The sequence below is a fragment of the Macrosteles quadrilineatus genome, unplaced genomic scaffold, assembly GCF_028750875.1.
Source record: "Macrosteles quadrilineatus isolate MER2022 unplaced genomic scaffold, UCM_ALF_1.0 Scaffold_8__2_contigs__length_117827958, whole genome shotgun sequence".
Classification (NCBI taxonomy): domain Eukaryota; kingdom Metazoa; phylum Arthropoda; class Insecta; order Hemiptera; family Cicadellidae; genus Macrosteles; species Macrosteles quadrilineatus.
In genome coordinates this window covers 43607118-43628407 of record NW_026542601.1, presented here as the reverse complement: position 1 = coordinate 43628407, position 21290 = coordinate 43607118, and the positions used below count along the sequence as shown (strand labels likewise).

Sequence of the window (21290 nt, the reverse complement as noted above, 5' to 3'; positions counted from 1 at the left end):
TTACTTTTGACCAGGTCCCTTCCCTACCCCTTCCACGGATTGTTTATTTTGATTTAAAAAATATATGTGTGTCATGGTTTTGGCTTTAGTTATTTTAGATTTAATTAATGTTAACATTTAGGGAAAACATTTTTGTATCTTACTACTGTTTAACTAATTTATTATAATTCTAGTTACTATCCATCTCCATTGTTGAACCCTTAAGTCCATGTCAGAATATCCTAAATTTTGAAATAGTAAGCTGTATTGTGTTATTGGTAATTACAGGGTTTAATTCACCTTGAAAGTGTTTGTTGTTGTGAACTTATTGATATAATATTGGTTTTTATCACTGCCATATCCACAGTAATATTTAATGTCAGAACAATGTGAGTCACTATCTTGGATATTGTTTTGTTTAAATTTTCCTTGGATACAAAATTGATCTACGATCTACAATTTTGAGTTATTGACTATTGTTAATTTCAGTACAAGTGTCTTTTATTGCATTATTTTTGCCAAATAATTAACAGAACCTGCCTGTTAAATGATGCTCAATTTCCTATTATATATTTTATATAATCATAAAGGTTAATTACTACAAAACCAAAATCGTAACAACTGATTTCTGATTAGAGTTCTACTGCTGGGCTATAAATGAGAATGTTTAAATCAGGAACATTTTTAGTAGGCATACTCCTGACATACAATTTTGGTTTTAAAGATTTAAAATCACGTGGAACTTGAACTCATGCAATATGCTGTTTTTTTTAATGGTTGTTGACATAAGATTGACTGGCCAAATGTATGTAGCTTAACAAACCTTATTTCATTATTACTCTATTTCAAAACAAACCAATTTTACTTTTTATTAATTTTTTTTAAATGTAGCAAATTTGTGATTGAGGCTGTCTCTAGGTTTACATCTTAAAAGAACCTTTATTATGTTTTTGGTCTTATCGTGCTCATGGTGTGCTTATTTTATTAGTTTATCTTTTGTTAGAGCTAGCTCATATTGAAAAGTTGAGTAATTTTGAATAAAAACAGTTATACTTCCCAATTCCGCGTTTTTCTTGCAGGGAAACACCAGAGCTGTGAAATTCGAGCACACCATCACGAACTGATGAAACGGCTTAAGCGAAAAAAGGAACACAAACATTTAACAAAAAAATAAAGACTGTCAGTGTATTTAAAGCTATAACTAAAACTTAATCTACCCGAGGCTAAGGAGAGCGAGGACATCGAGATTGAGGAGGTTTCCTAGTTGAACGGCAACTCCGAGGTCGATCTTGAGGTTGAGTGTGACGAGGAGGTTGAGGACCAGGTTCAAGATGAGGCTGAGGTCGATGAGCAAACCTTGGAGAAGACCTTCGACGAGACCCAGCACAGCCTCCAACAGAGGACCCAGGATGATCAGGAGGTTCACTTGTACCTCAATACCTAGGAGGTTGACGTACACGTAGACATCAGCGATCAAACCCTCGAATTTCTTTGCGTATTCACCGTACTCGCAAGGAGAAGCCTTTGCTACTCCCAGGAGCAGACCTAGCAGAGAGTTGAGCAGATCTCCCAGGCCGGAAAGGTCGACGGAGAGTAAGACCTCCAAGTCTAGGAGGGCTCCACTACCACCACCACCACCGCCGCCGCCGCCGCCGCCACCGTCTTCCTCGTCATCGCAGCCCTGAGCTCCGTCGGCTTCATAGGCGGGTCCTAGACTTTTACCCGGATTAGCCTCTGGTAGCGGTTCCGGTTCGGGTTCCGGCAGAGGGGATGCCTCCACAGGAGAGTTCTGCAAGAAACAACGCATTGTCAGAATAACGCTTTGATACGCTTTTTTATTTGCAACACTTATTTTGGATTCTCTGCCAAGACAAGGACACAGCTAGTTTCTGTAGGCTACAGAAAATTGTAGACCTTGAATTACATGAAGGTGTAACTTCCCTCAATTCTTTTTGTTTGAACAATTATTTGTTAATTTTAAGGTAATGATTTGTTTAGAAATTAGAACAGTAAGGCACACCTTCAGTAACGTTATGGTGCAAATAACATAAAGAATATAGCTGACAAACACCGTGAATAAAAGTATAATTTTATTTTTTGTTTTGGATCTAATTTATTTATTGATATACTCAAAAAGTTAATCAAATAATTCAATTGGTATAGGAAGCTAACTTGTCAAGGTATATTTTTTGTTATTGCACCATCTAAGGAAACTGGTACTGACTCAAGACCTGAAAACACAATTAATTTGCCGAAATACATTTACAACTTAAATACACTGACAGTCTATGATTTAGAAAGATTTGTAAACACAGTTTATAACACTGTAACCACCAAAAATCAATCGAAAAATAGCGTTATTCTTATAACATCAGAACTGCACGCATAAAGCTGAAATCCTATTTGAATAAGGGCAAGTTATAATGTTAATGTATCCTAAGATGGTCGCTATATTTATCACAGTATGTAAACAGTAGAGCCTACGACAGTCCAAGTTGGTCCTATAAAATTATGTCACATCAAATATCACATCAAATATGCTAAGTCTTCAATAAAAGAACAAGTATAGAATGTAAAAAAGAAAATGACTTTCAATGTTTTATTTACAAAATTATCAATTACATCCAGCTTCTAATCGTAGTAAAAATGTCCTTAAATTAACTCTATCCGAGGTTGAGCAGAACTCCAAGATCTATGCTGAGAAGGTTGCCGAGCTTGACCATGACTTGGACATCCACGTCGAGCCCGAGGCCGGTCAGAATGCAAAGAAGCAGTTGTATGAGTTGCGTCAACAGCTGAACAACTCCCTCGAGCAAGCCTCCACCTCCGAGCAAAGCTTCTAGCAAATCGTCTACAAGCTTCAGCACAGGTCCCAGCAGACCTTCCAGCAAACCCTGTCCTTGGGAAGACTGACTGTCCATAAACTCTTCCATTTGTTCCTTCGCGCAAGTCATTTTCTTCATCAAATCTTGTTTCTGACATTCGTCGTCTCCGTTGTACAACAGCTGAACTGTGAGACTCAACATAATGTTCAACAAACTTCCTAACTTCTCGCCATCAACCCCCATGGAGTTCAACATGCAGTTGGGTTCCGGCGCCGGCACGGGGGCTGGTTCCGCTTCTGCTAGAGGGTGCGGAGCCGACATGGCTGGGCCCTGAAACAATCATCACTTCACAGTTGACATCTCTCAAAGTGCATCCGTGAATCCAACCATTAGTCCTGCATGAAACATTATCAGGAACAGTACAAGTGACTAAGCTAGACAAATACCACAAAGAATCCATGGATAACACTACTTTTACAAATAAATTAAATTAAATACACTGACAGTCTTGTATTATAAAAAAAACAGTTTACATTCAGTACGCTACATCCCACCTGAAAACGTGTAATGCGTAATCACACAGTGAACATTTCTCATTGCCACGAAGCCGCTTCAAGTAATGAAAATCAAACTAAAGCATTTTCAGGATCACATTTTGTGAAGGACAATCAGAGAGGTTTTGTTAAGTTTTGTAGTAAATCTTCCCGGTATTATCATTTAACATTTTTAATTCAAATGTGTTAGAATTTGACTACTCCGGACTTGAGAAGAATCGAACATATCTTTTCAATGTTCAAATGAAGGAGCCAAAGTGAATTCCCCTGCAATAAATACTGCTGAAAGTATTTTAAGATTTTATTCAAAATAGGTACATAAAATATCTCGCTGTAGGTATAAAACACTTAATTCTAATCTATCTATCCGAGGTTGAGGAGGACGCCGAGGTCTAAGCTGAGCAGGTTCCCCAGCCTAACCATGAGTTTAACGTCAACATTTAGTCCGAGAGATTTGAGCAGACAGAGGAGGATGTTGATGACGTTGCTCAGAAGGTCTCCGACAGCTCCTAGAACTCCTTCACCTCCTAGCAACCCCTCCAACAGCTGGTCCACGGCTTGTAGAAGCGGTCCTAACAACCCTTCCAAGAGACCCTGGCCTGCCTCGTCGTGCTTCTTCATGTATGTGTCCATGTCACCACGCGCCTTCTGCATCTTCTTAATGATCTCCTGTTTCTTACAAGGATCGTCCTTGTTCTCCAGCAAGTTTATTGACAGGTCTAGCATTACGTTTAGAAGTGATCCCATTTCGCCTGGGTCCACCCCGTACGATTGTAACATACAGTTTGGCCCGGGGGCGGCCATTGCTGTCGGTTTTGCCTCCGCATCAGGGGTGGGAGCGGCGAGGGAAGGCGCCTGAAACAATAGTTAGCACAACTGTTCAACGTACAATCAATCACCAGAAGCGGGTTCAACTAAAATGGTGAAAGTGGAGATAAAGCCTGTACAAGGTTCATTTATGCTTAAAAAGGTCAAGTACAAAAGACCACTTAAAAAATTATAAACAGACTAGGCTATTGATAAAGAAGAATATTATGAAATTACTCTTAAGGGTAAGTTTTTGCTTCTATTAAACCGAAGCCTGCAACGCAAACTAGAGGAAAAAAAAAGTTTTTGCTTATTCATACATAAAAATTGTTGGTCTACTAATTGATACCCTTTAATTATTTGTGTCCTTTGCACGAATTATTTCGTTTATTGGAAATAAACTTGCCAAATATTTTCTAAAAAGGTTGACTTTAAGATGTAAACACTTCATTGAGAACAGAAAAAAGCGTTAGACAAACTTTAACCAGAACATTTGGTGTTATTTTGATTAGGCCTATATTTTTAAAATATACAGACACATTTAGAGCCCTCTTTTGGGGATTCCAGTTGAACCATCCAAAAAATAATTAGTTAATCTAATAAATTCTTTCCATAAAAGGCCTTGTAATTATAATTCTTAATCAAATTTATGTCAGCAGATAGGAAAAAAGCCTGAAAAGCATGAGAAATTATCTCAAACGAAATGAGATTTCAAAACTATATTTGGAACGTAAACAATCACAGCATAAACTATTATGTTTTCATTTTTAAGAGTTGTTAGCCTCCGGATTACGTTTGAATATTTATAATGGTTTTAATACCTGCATTCAGTAATCCAATATGCTGCTTGTGGCAACTATAGTTTCGGTTCACAGGGAACCATCTTCAGGCCGTACAAGGCGTCGTTATTCACTTCCATATATGAAGGTCGTCATTTAATAAATAAGTACATAGAACACGAACACCCAAAAACGCACATTGATACAAACATTTAACATTAAAAAGACCGAGTACTCGGGAACACGTGACAGGTGACGCGACCGGGTGGCCAGTTCGAGCTTCGACTTCCACCCGGTCGCGTCACCTGTCACGTGTTCCCGAGTACTCGGTCTTTTTAATGTTAAATGTTTGTATCAATGTGCGTTTTTGGGTGTTCGTGTTCTATGTACTTATTTATGACGACCTTATTTATGACGACCTTCATATATGGAAGTGAATAACGACGCCTTGTACGGCCTGAAGATGGTTCCCTGTGAACCGAAACTATAGTTGCCACAAGCAGCATATTAGATTACTGAATGCAGGTATTTAAACCATTATAAATATTATGTTTTCTTTATATATATACGCAATCGAATTTTGAAAAAAGAAACTATGGTACTTTAAAGATTGCAGAACTATCGAGAATATGAGTTTCAAACAGATGCTGTTGATTTTGAACGCAAAGAATTAGTAGACTTCTCAACCAATAGTAAAATCTGACGTCCTTTTTGGATGCTGAGATCCAGGTATTTCTCCAAAAGGAATAACTCTAAAATTGCAGAGCCCTTCCTTTTGAAACATTGCTTTCAGATCAGTGCATAGTCATACAAATTCTTTTGAAGCAGAAGCAACGTCACAGGACGTTGGTGATGTTTGGTAACGCTGGCACGATTTCGACTACTGTAATTGTTTCTCTTTTGAGCGTGGTTCTAGGACCAAAATGTTAAAGTTAATTCATTCCGGTATTGTTTATTTATTTTTTTTTTTATAAAAGAGGTTGGCGGTTGGCGGTCACTTTTAACCTTGCATTTGCCCGTCCACATATAGACTACAGATCTATGCGTGGAACGTATCCAGCAAAGCAAGGGGTGAGCCGGTACAGTACAATCCAATATATAAGTTTGAAAACTATAAATGTGTTATCTGATATGCCCGTTTAAACCAAATACTGTACAATATCGCAGTTACATCACATAGTTACATTCAATGTCTAGAACTATGTCTGATTGAGTCTTGATTCGTGTCCAAAAACCTCCGTTACATTTTTGTGACAAAACGTATTTTTTTATTTACAGGGTCTGATGGGTGCTTTAGCCCCTATAGTCCCCCTGGCCTTTGAACCGCCACTTCTCTTATTTTAGGGCTAAAGTCAGTGTCTTTACTCTCTTATACCAGGGAACAAAAACGTATTACAAAATATTTTGTTATGGTTGTCAACAGTTTAAAGGTTGGTAATAAATAGAATAAATCAGCTATTGCCGCTCATGTGTTTCATACTTTTCAGTGGCTTTGTCTGATCCATGAGAATAGGAGAGTGTGTGTACAAAATCTGAATCGTCATCTCTTGACTTTAAGTTCACGAATTGGATTGTAAGTGAAACATTTCCTAAAACTTAGAAACATTATCCTAACCATCCATTATATTAACCTGGTCAGTTAAGTGATACATTTCAAATCATTTACATTAATTGAAATTTTTCTAATTTATTTCCAAATTTATCATTACTGCGGATAGCATCAATCATTAAAAATATTCTAAAAACAGTTTTGATTCCTGCAACGTATATTTGACCAATGTCCATTTAAAATATCTGTAAATAAACCTAATGTTTGCTTAAATTTTTTCCAACAGATAAAGACTCAATCTTGGGAAAATAAATAGTAACATAGCCTCCACTAAACCAAGGCCGCGGCGAAATAACTGGCAACGCCGCAATCCCGGCCTTTTTTAGTAAGCGTCCGAGCAACACTAACGTTTACACGTTTGTTATTTGTTATTTACTGTTCATGACAATAATAGACCGGCGAGTGCGGTGTTGCCACATTGTTGGACTCATCCATGTAGAGAAAGCTATGATAGTATTTATTCATCATGTGATGAAGGCCAGACAAATGTTGTAACAATTTCGTATGCATTATTTTTTCCACAAATATTTCAAAATTACTACTTATGAGAAACAAACATGCTTACACTGACAGGTCGTAGAAATAATTTCCACCACAAATGAATTTCCATCAAGAGTTAAAACGTGTTACTTGTAAACATCAAGATGACCTGTCGTATCATAAATCATTAATCATGAATAGGCTATAAACAGTGAATGATGAATAACCGGAAATTTATGAGAAGACTAGAAGAGCCGGGTGTTTTGGTCCCTTTGGAATTTGTTAAAGATTCGTTTAATAAGAGTACAACATGTATCTGTTGCATTTCTAGTACCAAGACACGTACCAAGAAAGAGTGAGAATATAACACAAAGCCTAACTGCGAATGAATGGCCGTAGCATCGGCACCATTCATACGTGTTATTTATTCATTCGTCTGTGTGTTTTAACGATTACCCTTTGCATTAATAACGACGTTGGAGTAGTTAGTTGGTGTTTTAGTAAAATAATTAATTGTTGAATTAGAGAAAAACTATATTGTTCGTAGTAAAATGTTCGTGATTTATTTGCCCTAACTCAAACTGTAAGAAACACGTTTGGAATATTCCTATGTATTATTATTTATTTATCCTATACTCTTATATGAGCAGCGTTTGCTTGTATGTATGCTTTTATCATTTTATGTATGTATACGTAAACAAATATCTCGTAAAGGGCTTCGAAAATTTCCTACAAATATTGTAAATAGTTTATTTCTGGCCTAAAAACGTGTTTACTGCAGTTAAATCTACCAACAAAAATCTAAATAAGTAAAAAATTAAATTGAAAGTCAAAGATTTTTGACATTGGCCTTATGGGTTAGGGTTACCAAGTAACCATGTTGGTTTGAACATATAACAAGGAAAAAGTAAACAGAAGACTTGAAACATGTGTTTATAACAAGCCATCCACAGTATACTAGCCAATTACTAAATTAATACAGAACATAGGGGGAAACATCAGTTGTTACTATTAAGCAACGATTTGGGCCTACTTTACTCGATATACAGTAGGTGAAAATAGTTCTGATAAAATACTGATTATTTTACTTGGCTCTCTCCTACCAAAACTTAATCCCCGAAGTACTGAGGTATTTTTTTTTTTGCAAACTTTGGTTTTAACAGTGAAATAAATATTTAATAATATTATATTATTTATCTTATGTAAATTAGAATTTTCAAACTGTAAAACAATGTTATACAAGTATAGGCTATTAATGCTGTTATAAGAGTGATTTTTACCACCAACTTTAAAATCTGAAAAGAAATATTTATTTCTATAATATATTATATTTTATTATGTTATATAGGCCCTATGTTATATTTATTTTTATAAAAGAAAATAAAGAAATATAACAGCTGATTAATTTAGCTGTTGTCTTTATTTATTTTCTTTTGTGATGTTTACGATATTCGTTGTTATTTCGTTGCCAAAGTAGTAAACCAAGGCCCCACAAACCCATAAGACTCACTGTTAAAAGATTTAAGACTTTCAATTTCATTTTTTACGTAATTAGATTTTCGTTGTCATTTTTAACTGCACGAAACACGTTTTTAGGTTAGATATAAATTACTTACAATATTTTAAGGAAATCGTCGAAGCAATTTTCGAGATCTTTGTGCAAGTATATGTAGCCTACAAGCAAATATTGCTCATGTAAGAGTATTATTAGAGTACATACTACCTGGGGACCGAGCCACGGCTTGGTGTAGTTTATTTCCATTTTAAAGGCAACTAGCTGTACCCGCGGGCTTCGCCCCGTTTAACTTCATAAGTATTCGCATGGCTCATTCACTTCCTGGTTGAAATTCGTTCGCTACGCTCACTCACCTTTAGGTTGGAGCTCGTTCGCTGCGCTCACTTGCCTTCAGGTTAGCTCGTTCGCTACGCTAACTCGCCTCTAAGTTGAAGTTCGTTCGCTACGCTCACTCACCGTTTGGTTGGAAATTAGCTGTTGTCATAAATAAAAAAAATAATAGTGCTGCACCCTGTTGGTAATCCTTGTGACTTGTATGCTATGTATTGAACATCATAGAACAGAACCAACTGTTTAATTGAAACAGCTGTTAAGATTCATTAATCCCTTTTAAATATGAAAAATCATAAGATTAACATGGGGAACTACAGAGCCACTGGGGCGGAGCCCGAAAGGGTTTTTGAGATAAGAATATGCTTTATTAATGTTAATCGGGAATGTGAGCTATCATCATGCCAAATTTCAGCCCAATCCGTCCAGTAGTTTATGCGTGATTGAGCAACACACACACACGAACATACACACAAACTCACAAACTTTCAGATTTATAATATTAGTAAGATATAAAGGAAACTCACGTTTTACTTACAACTATTTTAGTTTTATTATTAAAATTTCAGCGGAATTTCAAATTTTACAATGATGGGATTTTTAATCTGACAACTTACAAAACATTAATTTATTTGACAGTTGATGGTAAAAATCATTCTTATAACAGCATTACCCAATCATTTTAATGTCAAACACATTTTAGAACGACAAAAGAGGCTCATGTTGGTAACCTTGTTTTTTTACATCCGATCAGCTTGATATGCACTCTTGCATAGTTAGTTATCAATGAGGTTTTAGAGTTATTGGGAATGTTGTAGGTTAACCTTTTACTCTGGCTTGTTTGAAAAATATTCTCTTAAAAGGGAATTCGCTAGTGAAAAGGGCATTTTTTTGTTTGACGAAGAAACACATAAAATATATTTGTAAATGAAAATAATGTTTTGTCATAACTTACTTGTAGATCATATTATCTCTTTTATCATTATCATTTTTGCATGTAATAGGACCCGATAACAAAGAAACTCCAGTTAAAAGATGATAATATAATAATATTATACTAATCTAATGGTGTCTGTCTCACTGTCTGTGAGTGTGCGTGTTATACTCAATCACGCGAAAGATACTGATCCAACTGGGCTTAAATTTTGCAAAATACCAAGGATCCGTTTAGGACTATTCGCGCTTCGATACTGACCGAGAGCTTTGCCCCTTTGGCTTTCAGAGTTCTGAGGTGAGGATTTTAAAAGTAAATATTGATTGGCCTCATGGCTGCAATGAAAAAACTCAAAATGTCTACATTTGCTTTGAAATATCTATGTAAACATGCAGAACTGTCAAATCCACATATAAATCCCTAAGTACCCTTGAACTTTTGAGAAAATTAAAAGTCACACTCCCTTAAACTATACAGGGTGGTAAAAAAGTCCCAGGACAGTTAAATATTTTATAAAATGATGCAGATAGAGCTACAATACTTGGTACAATTTTCTAACAATTTTTGGTAACAATTTTCTTCCGATTCCTAGGGCTGTGCCCCCTGAGGAGTAAGCGTATAATAACAATGTAAATTAAATGAATATTTGAACAACTGCCATTTTGCGCAGGATCAACCTTTTGAAGTGCGGTTTGCGGCATTGTATTCTACTAAAAAATACCTTTAATTTGATGTGCATATTGACCTATGCTTCCATTTAAGATTTTCTTCCGACTCCTTGTGGGCCGTCCCCCTGAAGTGTTATTGGATCACTGAATATGTGTTAAAATAGAGTTTTATGCCCTGTTACTTTGTACCAAGTATTGTAGCTCTATCTGCATTATTTTTTAAAATATTTAACTGTCCTGGGACTTTTTTACCACCCTGTATACTTAAAATGCTTGTCATGAAAAGAAACCTTGCGCAAAAACTATCCATTATTTCATAAATTGCCCTTTAAGGTCGTAATTCATTTCTAAAGGAAACTTTCCAAAAAAATACCTCAGCTGTACCAATTTGTTTGTTATTCTTTCAATCTATTACCTTATTAAAATCAGGTGTGATTATTTGTTCGTATTGTACTGTATTCTGTCTTGTTTATTTCAGTAACTTATCCAATCACTAGTTTTATTAATACCGTTTTAATACTTACTAGTGTAGCTGTTGCTCGAATTCGAGCAAAAGCCAAGTATTACAGGCATTGTTTTAAAACGAATAACAGTCATAATGTCTGATGACTTTAAAAGATTTGACTCGAAGATTATAGAAATACTCAAGATGGACATAAAAGATCGATATAATCAACATTTCTTGTAAATATCTTATCATTTTTCAAAAGCTGATCTTGTTTTTTAGTGTTTTCTAAAAATAGCCTTCCTCATAGACGCGTTAGGTTGTCAATAATAGGGGAATGATCATAAATTATAAAAAATACATTATTTTTATTTCTTCTCTTTGGTGGTGTTCTATAACTTTCCTATATGTTTCCATGGTTTGCAAATCAAATCGGCTCTTTCAATAATTACTAAGAAATGCAGTACAGTGTTAATTCTGTTTTCTTTTTTAGTATATCAAATTATGAAGGCTCTCTCGCTTTTTTCCATTGTAATATTTACTCCAACCCAAATTCAAATAGTAAATATTTAATTCAATAAAGTCAGTAAATGTTTGTAGCAAAATGTTAAATTAGCAAGCTTAATGACTGTTTACAATTAACTTATATTCTTCTTCTCACTTTTAATTCCTGACAACAGCTGGAGTTTCATAAAAATGTTGTTTCCCATGTTTAATCTCATGGAGAAATACGAAACTTTAAAGGGCTCCACGGCCTCACTCTCTAATTATTTCCCTAAAAAGAAAGTTTCCTGCACAACTTCACGTTACGCTATTTCCAATGACACCATAAACATGTAAATCGGTTCAGTAGTTTTGGAGGAGTATGTCACAAAAAACCTGCTTACGTATTAAATAAGTAGGCCTATACAGATGAAGTCAAACGGGGTATCTTTATATTTTGTTGTTATTTCGCTACCGGTACCAACATGGCAACCCATAAAACCCGTAATTTTTTATTTTAAATTCATTTTTTGGGCTTATTTTTAAGTCTATTTTAATTTATAAAGGGATTCTGCACATCTACAGGAAAATACCTTTCATTTGGTACCAACCGCGTGTAATTCGGTCCAGTAGTATGGTCAGGCTAGCTGTTATAAGTTTTGCAAAGGTTTTTTAGTATATAAGATATTCTGTATCCCATGGCTGTGGCAGGATTATTTATTCTCAGATTTTGTTAGTTAATTGATTTTTGACTATAGTAAATAAGTCAGATGTTATAACCATTGCTGTATCAACCTAGCTTCTAACCTTGATTAAGTATTTAAAGTTTAGCTAATGTGAATTATTTGATTGACATATTGAGTGGAAATATAATAACATTATAATGTTTACATCACCTGAATATTATTTTGATATATTTTTGTTACAAACTTAATATACTTAACGTGTGTTTGGATTAGGGCCTACACGTTAAAAAGGAAAAGAGTTTTTTTTTTCAAAACATACATCAATCCCTTACGAAGGACGATTCATTCATTTATTCATCCAGTCATCGATCAACACGGTATTGTATCCTTCAACAAATCTGAATGCTGCTTCAAAAATTCTAACTACTCATTCAACTTGGACGCAGTTCTAATTAATGAATAACCATTGTCATCATTATTAAACAAGTAATGGTAATTATGAATCATCCTAGCAAATAATATCAACTTGGCATATTTAAACACACTAATTGAGTCCAACCTGAAATACGGGTATTTCTAGCTTCTAAGCATAAGTCCAAAATTAACAATTGAAGTCAATTTCATAGAGACTACTGTAATGTACCCACAAAGAGGATAAAAAAACGGATTATCTAACGAAATTTTCGGGCACACCTCTAGTTATAATAATTTTTTTTATGTATCTTTATTTACCTTTGATATGGTAGTTATTATATGTGTTTAGAAGGATATAAACCTAAATTGGATAGTTATAATTTTTTCATCCGTGCATTTTTTTCTTTGCTTAAAAACAATTCGTTCCCTAAAAATATTTTATGGACAGACTTAACAGTTCATAAAAGTTAAATTGTAATAATATTTTGGTAAATTGTTCATACAGATTTCTGAACAGTCAAAGTTAACTACAAATGGTATTACACCGAGACTATTCTCGAATTTATAACCTTCAGAGATGTTATAAAAACTGTATTTTAGCACTTTAAAATACCTAAATGTTTGGGTGCCTCTGAACCCCCCCCCCTCTACCCTGGGGGGTATTTCATACCCTCCTGGTTTTGGCCCTCCCAAAACGAAATCTTGGATACGTAACTGAACAATAAGGACACCGAAGAGACGAAAAATCTAAATAAAAGTATATGCAAGAGACTAACGCATCCAATGAAGAGAATAAGAGTTCATTTTCCTACTACTGGATATTGAAAATTTTAATAACACCAAAATCCCTTGTGAACAGTTACCTTGTTCAATAGCCTTTGGAAGAGAATAACAACAAACCAAACTGTCTGACGAAAAGGATACCAAAACACGGAGTATCTAACGAAAAGGACATTGAAGAGACTAAAAAATCTAAAGAAGAGTATGAAAGAGACAAACTTATCCAACGAAGAGAATGTCAAAGAGATGAACTTATTTATCAAAGTGGCTAACGTTTTTAACTAAGATGATATCAAAAACTGTTCTATCAATGAAGATATCCAATTGACAAACTTATCTAACGAGGGAAATATCAAAGGGCCTAACGTTTCGAATGAAGAGATGATCAATAACACAAACTTATTTATCGAATAAAATGCCAAAGCGACTAATATCGAACTAAAATTATAAAGAGACTTTTTGAACTAGATGAACCAAAATTAAGAACCATTCAAAACAGTCATTTTATTCATAGTTATTTTCTAAATTTGAATCAATATAAATATCTAAAATACGTTTTAATCCTTCAGGTCTTTATAGTGCTAAAACATTACGATAAAAAAAATTGGAAACCAAAATACTTTAACATGACAGTTATCTAAACATGATACACTAAAGATAAGATTAAATATAATTTTCGTATTTTACGTTCGAAAGCTAACCTGATTATTGTCCAATATAAATAGCTTATAATCCTGAACTAAATTCTGAACGATGATGTGGAATCAATAAGCAAAGAATGTACGACTAACTTCGTATGAACAAAGCTTATACATCGTAATGCTGTCTTATTTTTGTCTTAACATAAACAAAACAAGTCAAAGGGATTTTGGGACTGTTTGTTTTACTAGGTTGTGTCGACGAAAAGTATCACCGACAAGTTAATAAAAAAATTCATAAAAATTAGCCCAATAAATGTAAAATTTAGTTTTCCAACGTATTTGTTATTGTTTTATTCAAGGGATTTGCAGTTATGTTTTCATTTATGGGTAAACATTACTTGAAACAAAAACAAGTCAGATGTTTCAACACTATGCAATGCATCATCGGGTTACATAACAAATGCACATCAAGCCAAGTTTTCGTTTGCTAAAGTAGGATGGCATTACAGTAGTTAAGAAACAAAGCTACTAATTCATCTGAGTAGATTATTGATCTCAATATATTTTTAATACGGATTTATTTGTTTATTTTTATTATTGTTATTTAATTATTATTTTATTTAATTATTATTTTTATTTGTTTTTGTTTATTTGTTATTTTTATTTATAGGTCTAGTTATTATTTTTATTATTTTTAAACTAAACTTCTGTAAAGCAAAATTGTTGTAATTATTTCTTTATTTAATCGGAAAGTTATTAAAAGTAATTAGTTAAAAAATATCTTAATATATTGTTGAAGTTTTGAAATTTTTAGGAATTAAATGTTTTTTTCCTTCTTTTTTCCTCTCATATTATTTTTTCGTATTTTATTCTATTTTTTTATTCTTATGTCATTTTTTTCTCATTGGTTTTCTTCTTCTCTTCGTATTTTTCTTTATTTATTACCTCTTCAGTATACATCTAATTTATTGACGGGTCTTATCAAAGTGTAAACAAAACATCTGTTGTTTACTTATCATACTGCTTCTGTTATCTTTTGTCTAGGTGTGCGTAGTAAATGTGCCTATAGATTGCATTTGATAAGCGAAAAATATAGTGTTCATCGGCCCATTAATTGCAGTTTATTTAGTTAAACTATTAAAAAATCTGATAGTTCTCAAGTTTTGCAATAAGTTTTCCAGGTTTTTTGCAAAAAAAATTAGACTACACAATGTGTAATGGGTTGCTTACAAAAATCCAAATAAATTATTCCTATAAAGATCATATATAGTTATTTTTTTATTAACATGATGTTATTACGGGTTTAATTTAATTTCTTCTGGTTTTTAACTGGTTTTAACTAATGTAAAAGTATTATTATAATACCTTAAACAAACCATTTTAATTTTATTTGTTTAGAAACAAATGTAAGAAAAGAAGATATTTAAAAAATATTTTCTTTTATTAAGAGTTAATTTAGAAATAAAAAATGCGGGGAAATATGTTGATTTGCTTTGCTACTTGGTTATATGGCTTATCGCTCAAAACCATTAACTAATATTAAAATTACCTTTCTCACCCCTTACTCTCAACATTCCTTCGTGCGTAATTCAAGAACAAATATCAACATAAATCCAATATATGTTTCTATATCTTCCCATGAGTACAGAATAACCTACCGATATTTTCTAACTCAACAATAAATAAGATTAACAAAAGCCGAAGTACATCCATGATGGCACAAAGTGAAGTTCAAAATGTCAATCATAATATTTCTAAAAATATTTGAAAAATCACCCAAATTGTCCAAGAGCTCCATCAATGTAATCGATATCACTGTTAACTTTGAAAGTTTGCTCTTCCCGATTTCTACCACCTAATGTCCCCAAAATTAATATTCGACTTACCGCCAGGACGGCGAGGAGGACAACCCCAAAAAGACCCGCAAGTGTGACCGCCTTCATGTTGAGATCCTCTTGCAATGCGCGGGAATCTTCAAGTTCTTTATCAGTAAGTCTTTTATAACGTACAATCTACTATTTGCCGAACACCCAGCAATCAGCATATGTTTACCGTTTTTATTGCTGCGAGTGATACAAAATAAATAGAAGAAAAAAACTGTGAATTACTTCTTGGACCTGGCCTATGTAGGAGGTGAAATTTTGACCATTTTGTTCGTACGTGGGAATCTATCGAATGGGAGGTCAGATTCGATTATTTCAGATAAATAAAGTATGACGTGTTCAAATGTAAATCTATATGGTAGTAGCCCGTACGAACTGACACTTAGTATTTAAGTATGCCGAGATATTTTGTTCTATTAGTTTTCCTCCTCAAACTTTGTACTGTTCCATTGAGGGACGTGTTGGAAACGTATCTGCACCTATGTATCAATGGTTTAGCGATTTATAATGTTGCATGTTATTAGTGTTTATAACACTGTCGACTTCTTGCTCAGTAGGGGTAGGGAATCATAGGATAAACTTAACACGATCTAACAATACTGTCTACTCTTTATGTGGTGTAACTTTCTGAATAAATCAACTTTTTAAAAAGTGTAAATATTTTAAACAGTTTCCATACAAAGATGTGTCTATTGTATTCATCTCTGGTTGGCATAGGGGGTCAATATATATAGTAGATACGCAATAAGATAGGGGTTTAGAAAATTCAAAATTAAAGTGGTTGGGGGGTAGAATTCTATTACCGATGAAATTTGACTATGTAAGCATTTATATTATGGTCAGTATATGTAGAACCAATGCTTAAAGCTTCAATCTGATACAAAATCATCAGTGTTAAACTATCTAATCCGTTCAATTTCATATATATATATATATATATATATATATATATATATACAGGGTGTCCGGTCATAAGTGTTAAATAACATTTAGCATTAAACTACATGGTAACGGTGACAGAATGTCGCAAATTTGAGGTTCCCAGCCTCGACAGTTAGAGAATAACAAATAAATTAAGATTTTTCAAAAATTATTGTAGTTGTATTGTTAATTTAAATGTCATTTTCGGAATCCTCACAACATTTTAAATAGATATAACACATAATCGTTTGGGTACGGAAAATATTCTATTTAAATTTCATCGTTAAACAAATTATTTTTAATATCGACGAAAATTTAAATAACATTCAGCAATTTATATTTCGGTTGTTGAGTTCCGCTGAGTTTATCAAATATTACTAAAAACTTCCTTATTTAAAGGGCTTTACAATGGGGATTAATAGTTTTTACCGTATTTCAAATTTCCTAATGTAATTCGATCATTATTGTGAAAAAAACATGGTAGGGCAAAGAAAATCTCTTCTGAAGAATAATACATTAATTTAAGTGCAGGTAACAAATAATTTGTATTTTTTTCTCGCATGCAACGCTTTGTTTATAACTACCAAGCTAAGAAAAGAAACATAGTAGTGTGTTTGTGATAAAGTTACGGTTATCGTATATTTTTCATATAACATTTAAATTATCTCCCGGAAATTTCTATTTTGTTGAATGGACTTAGTCAATAGATCCAGGTATTTTACTGATAATAATATCTAAGCCATAAGAAAATAAAGCGTACCAGTAGTCATCTATATATCTAATTCCGTAAGCCCAAAATTTTACAATGAAATTGTGAGCGAACTGGAGGCCGTAGAAAGCTGGGAGAGGTCTCATTTTAAAGGTCTGGGCATGAAATTTTGGGGAAAAATATTCATTTTTCTTAATTATGCACCAAAAGGTTATTACAGAATAAAATAATTCACATTTAAATAGCATGGGAATCTAGGTCATGTCTGCTTTGTTTACTTTAAAACATGTGGTTTAACTTTATTTAAAGCATACGGTAATATCACTGACTATTGGCTACAGAAGTTGTATTAATAGTCAAAGGTACTGTATATGTAACTATAGTACATTTGAAGGTAAACATGCGTGCAAATGAAAATGAAACAGAATTTTGTGATTGGCTTCTACGCTTAGGTAATGGAACCTTAGAGAGCAATAGGGCAACACCGGCAATTGACATTCCAGATAACTTTGTTCTCTCTGATTGTGCAATTGTACAACATGTTTATGGCAACTCAATAAATCCAGAAAATATTCAAAACTACTCCAATCAAATAATTGTATGTCCTTTAAATAAATGAAGAAGTATTAAAAATAATCTAAGGAGACTATAAGGAATACTACAGTAATGATGAAGTAGTTTCAGAAGACCCTACAGAGAGGTTGAACATACCAATTGAGTTTATAAATTCAATTACCATCTGGAATGCCACCACACAAATTAGTTGTAAAAGTTGGTTCAATAGTGATGCTCATAAGAAATATGAACCTAGGGTCTGGATTAGTTAATGGAGTACGATTGGTTGTGTTAGGTATGTCTGAAAAAAGTGTAAAGTTAGAAGTAATTACTGGAGTAGGCAAAGGGAACATATTTTTCATGCCAAAAATAAAACTAATATCTACAGATCCTAATATGCCCTTTAAATTTACAAGGATTCAATTCCCATTGCGATTAGCTTTCGCTATTACTATAAGTAAAGCGCAAGGCCAAACCTTCTCAAAAGTTGGCATTTATTTGAAGAAAAAAAAACAGTGTTTACCCATGGTCAACTTTATGTTGCATTTAGCCGGGTAAAGCGGCCAGATGACGTTAAAATAGTAATAGAACCAAATAATGACCAAGGAATGGACCAAAATAGATATTATACAACAAATGTTGTTTTCAGAGAGATTTTGTTACATAATTAGTATTTTACAATTTGGAAGATGACATTATCTCTATGTGTTGTGTTTTTTCTAAGTGAATGTGTCTATATTCAAAGAAATTGTGATTGGTGTACATAATGCACCACGTAGGTATATCACTAGGCCTACTTTTCATTTTTAACACTAAAACAATGATAAACGTAATAACACACATTTATGTATAGCCTATATATTTAATTAATAGTCAATAAGATTATTATTGAAAATGTTCTTTTGTTGTATTATGATTAGAAATTTTTTTTATAAACACACCACATGAAGAGTCCTTTCGAATTTTTATCCTAAACAGAGTAGACATAAAAATGAATTATGCAGGTACGTGAAAACTATTATACATTATTATAATATACAAAAAATTTAAACGATAATTCAAGGTAGGGTACGGTAACCCATGAGACAAATAATTTGTACAAAATAATTATTAGAATATATTACATATATATAGGGGCTATTGCCCCTACAAGCCACTAGTATTTTAAAAAGACCTATCAGTCACATGCGGACAGTGATCGGTCAACTATGTCTTTTTCGATTCGGGAGTATGTTGAAATGCATTTTATTTATGGTTTGTGTAACGGTAATGCGTCGGCTGCTCAGAGAGAGTACCAGGATCGGTATCCTGATCGCACCACCCCCAGTACGTTTACTAGAGTGCATCAACGTTTGCTGGAACAGGATCGGTTGAGAAGAAGAAGAAAGAAGTAGGACCTGTGCATGATGTTGCAGCTGAAGAGAGTGTAATTCAGAGAGTTATGGATAATCCTACTACTAGTGTTAGGCAGCTTGCCCTTGAAACTTGTATGTCCCGGTGGAAAGTACATAAAGTGTTAAAGGACAATAACTTCCATCCGTATCATTTTACAAAGGTCCAAGGATTGGAGCTTCGTGACTTCGAATCCAGAAAGGAGTTCTGCCGCTGGCTTCTTCAACGTGATATTGTTGAATATCACTTCCTTAAAAAATACTATAGACTGACGAATCCCGTTTTACCAGTGAAGGTGTGATAAATAGTCACAACATGCATCTTTGGCATATTAAAAATGCAAAAGCCTCCAGAAAAGCTTCTTTTCAAAAAAGGTTTGGGATCAACGTAAGGGTAGGTGTGATTCAAGATAAGTTAATTGGTCCTCATATCTTCGAAGGAAATCTGAACGGTGATTTATATCTAGATTTTCTTCAGCACTCTCCACCTCAGTTGTTGGATGAAATTGATCCTCGACATTGAGCTGAAATCATATTTCATATTTCAGCAGGTGGTGCTCCGTTCGGTTGTGGCTATCCCAAAACTACCCGATATGGATTGGACGTGCAGGAAAATAAATGTGACATGGCCTCCTCGATCTCCAGACTTTGTTTGGGGTTACATGAAAAGTCTAGCTTACTCAACTGTTGTAAACTCTGAAGTTGAGTTACGGGAGAGAATCTTTGAGGCTGCTGGGTAAGGAAGGGAAAAAAATTACGTATGAGGTCACAGTTGGCGCAATTCGCAAACGAGCTAAGGCCTGCTTGCGAGAGGGCACTATACACCCAAACTGTGATTTGTGCTTCGGACAAAGTATGTCATTGATTTGTTTAATGTGTTAACTATCCTTTCGTATTGAAATTAATGTGTGTATTGTGTTTTTTACTAATGTATTGTGTTTTTTAATAACATATTTTCCAAAGTCTTAAAAAAACTCTTTAGTTTGGCGGAAGTGTAGTCTGGTCATTCATAAATTATACAAACCCTCGTTATCAGTGGTCAGCTCATAAAATAGTAAGTAAAATTTTATTATTTGTTACAATATCTGTTCTGGCTTGACGTGATTTTTCACAATAGTGCGTAAAATTCACCATAGATTTGACAGTAGGTAAATGTTGTTATACATCATTGTAAAGCCCGTTAAATAAGGAAGTTTTTTAGTCATATTTTACAACCTCGCCGTGACTCGGCAACCGAGAAATAAATTGCTGAATGTTATTAACATTTTCGTCGATATAAAAATAATTTGTTTAACGAAGAAATTTAAATAGAATATTTTTCCGTACCCCAATGATTATGTGTTATATCTATTTACAATTTTGTGAGGATTCTGAAAATTACATTTAAATTGACAATAAGTGCATTTTTAACAGAGTAAAAAACCTTTTTCATGACAACTACATTAATTTTTGAAAATCTTAATTTATTTGTTATTCTCTAACTGTCGAGGCTGGGAACCTCAAATTTGCGACATTGGGTGAAGTGAATAAAAACTAGTACATACTACGTAGTTCGTACTACGTAGTTCTATCACTTGCTCAAATCGATGTGAATAAGAATTAGCTAGAACTAGGTAGTAAGTACTAGGGGTTCCCTAAATGATGTAGTATGTACTACCTTCTTAGTACGTACTACCCCCTAGTAAGTACTCATAATCAAGACACAACTGGTGCGTGGCGATAATCTTTTTGCCATTTCTGTCTGCACCTGCAGTTTTCTCAGTCGTGTTGATCAAATAGACCTAGTATTTGGTTAACTGCGCTTGACGACCATTTTGATGGCGTTGACCAGGTACTGCAAGGGGGGGGGATGGGGCTTTAATAGTGATTAGTGAGCTGCGAAAAAAAACATTTATATTACT

The 21290-nt window shown here is 33.9% G+C and overlaps 1 protein-coding gene across 1 annotated transcript; it reads right to left on the bottom strand.

Moving 5' to 3' along the window:
• Positions 1-1150: 1150 nt before the first annotated feature.
• LOC129001522 (uncharacterized) lies at positions 1151-15927 on the bottom strand. Its single transcript, XM_054428846.1, has 2 exons — positions 15817-15927; positions 1151-1768 (listed from the first exon to the last, which is right to left on the bottom strand). The coding sequence occupies exons 1-2, from the start codon at positions 15871-15873 to the stop codon at positions 1193-1195; spliced, it is 633 nt and encodes a 210-aa protein (XP_054284821.1). The 5' UTR covers positions 15874-15927; the 3' UTR covers positions 1151-1192.
• Between the last annotated feature and the right edge of the window lie 5363 nt (positions 15928-21290).

Bases quoted from the DNA above. Each gene is read 5' to 3' on its own strand.
- LOC129001522 (XM_054428846.1), bottom strand. From the start codon at position 15,873: ATGAAGGCGGTCACACTTGCGGGTCTTTTTGGGGTTGTCCTCCTCGCC. The intron at 1,769-15,816 runs GTAAGTCGAATA...TGTTTCTTGCAG, and splicing joins TCCTCCTCGCCGTCCTGGCG to AACTCTCCTGTGGAGGCATC.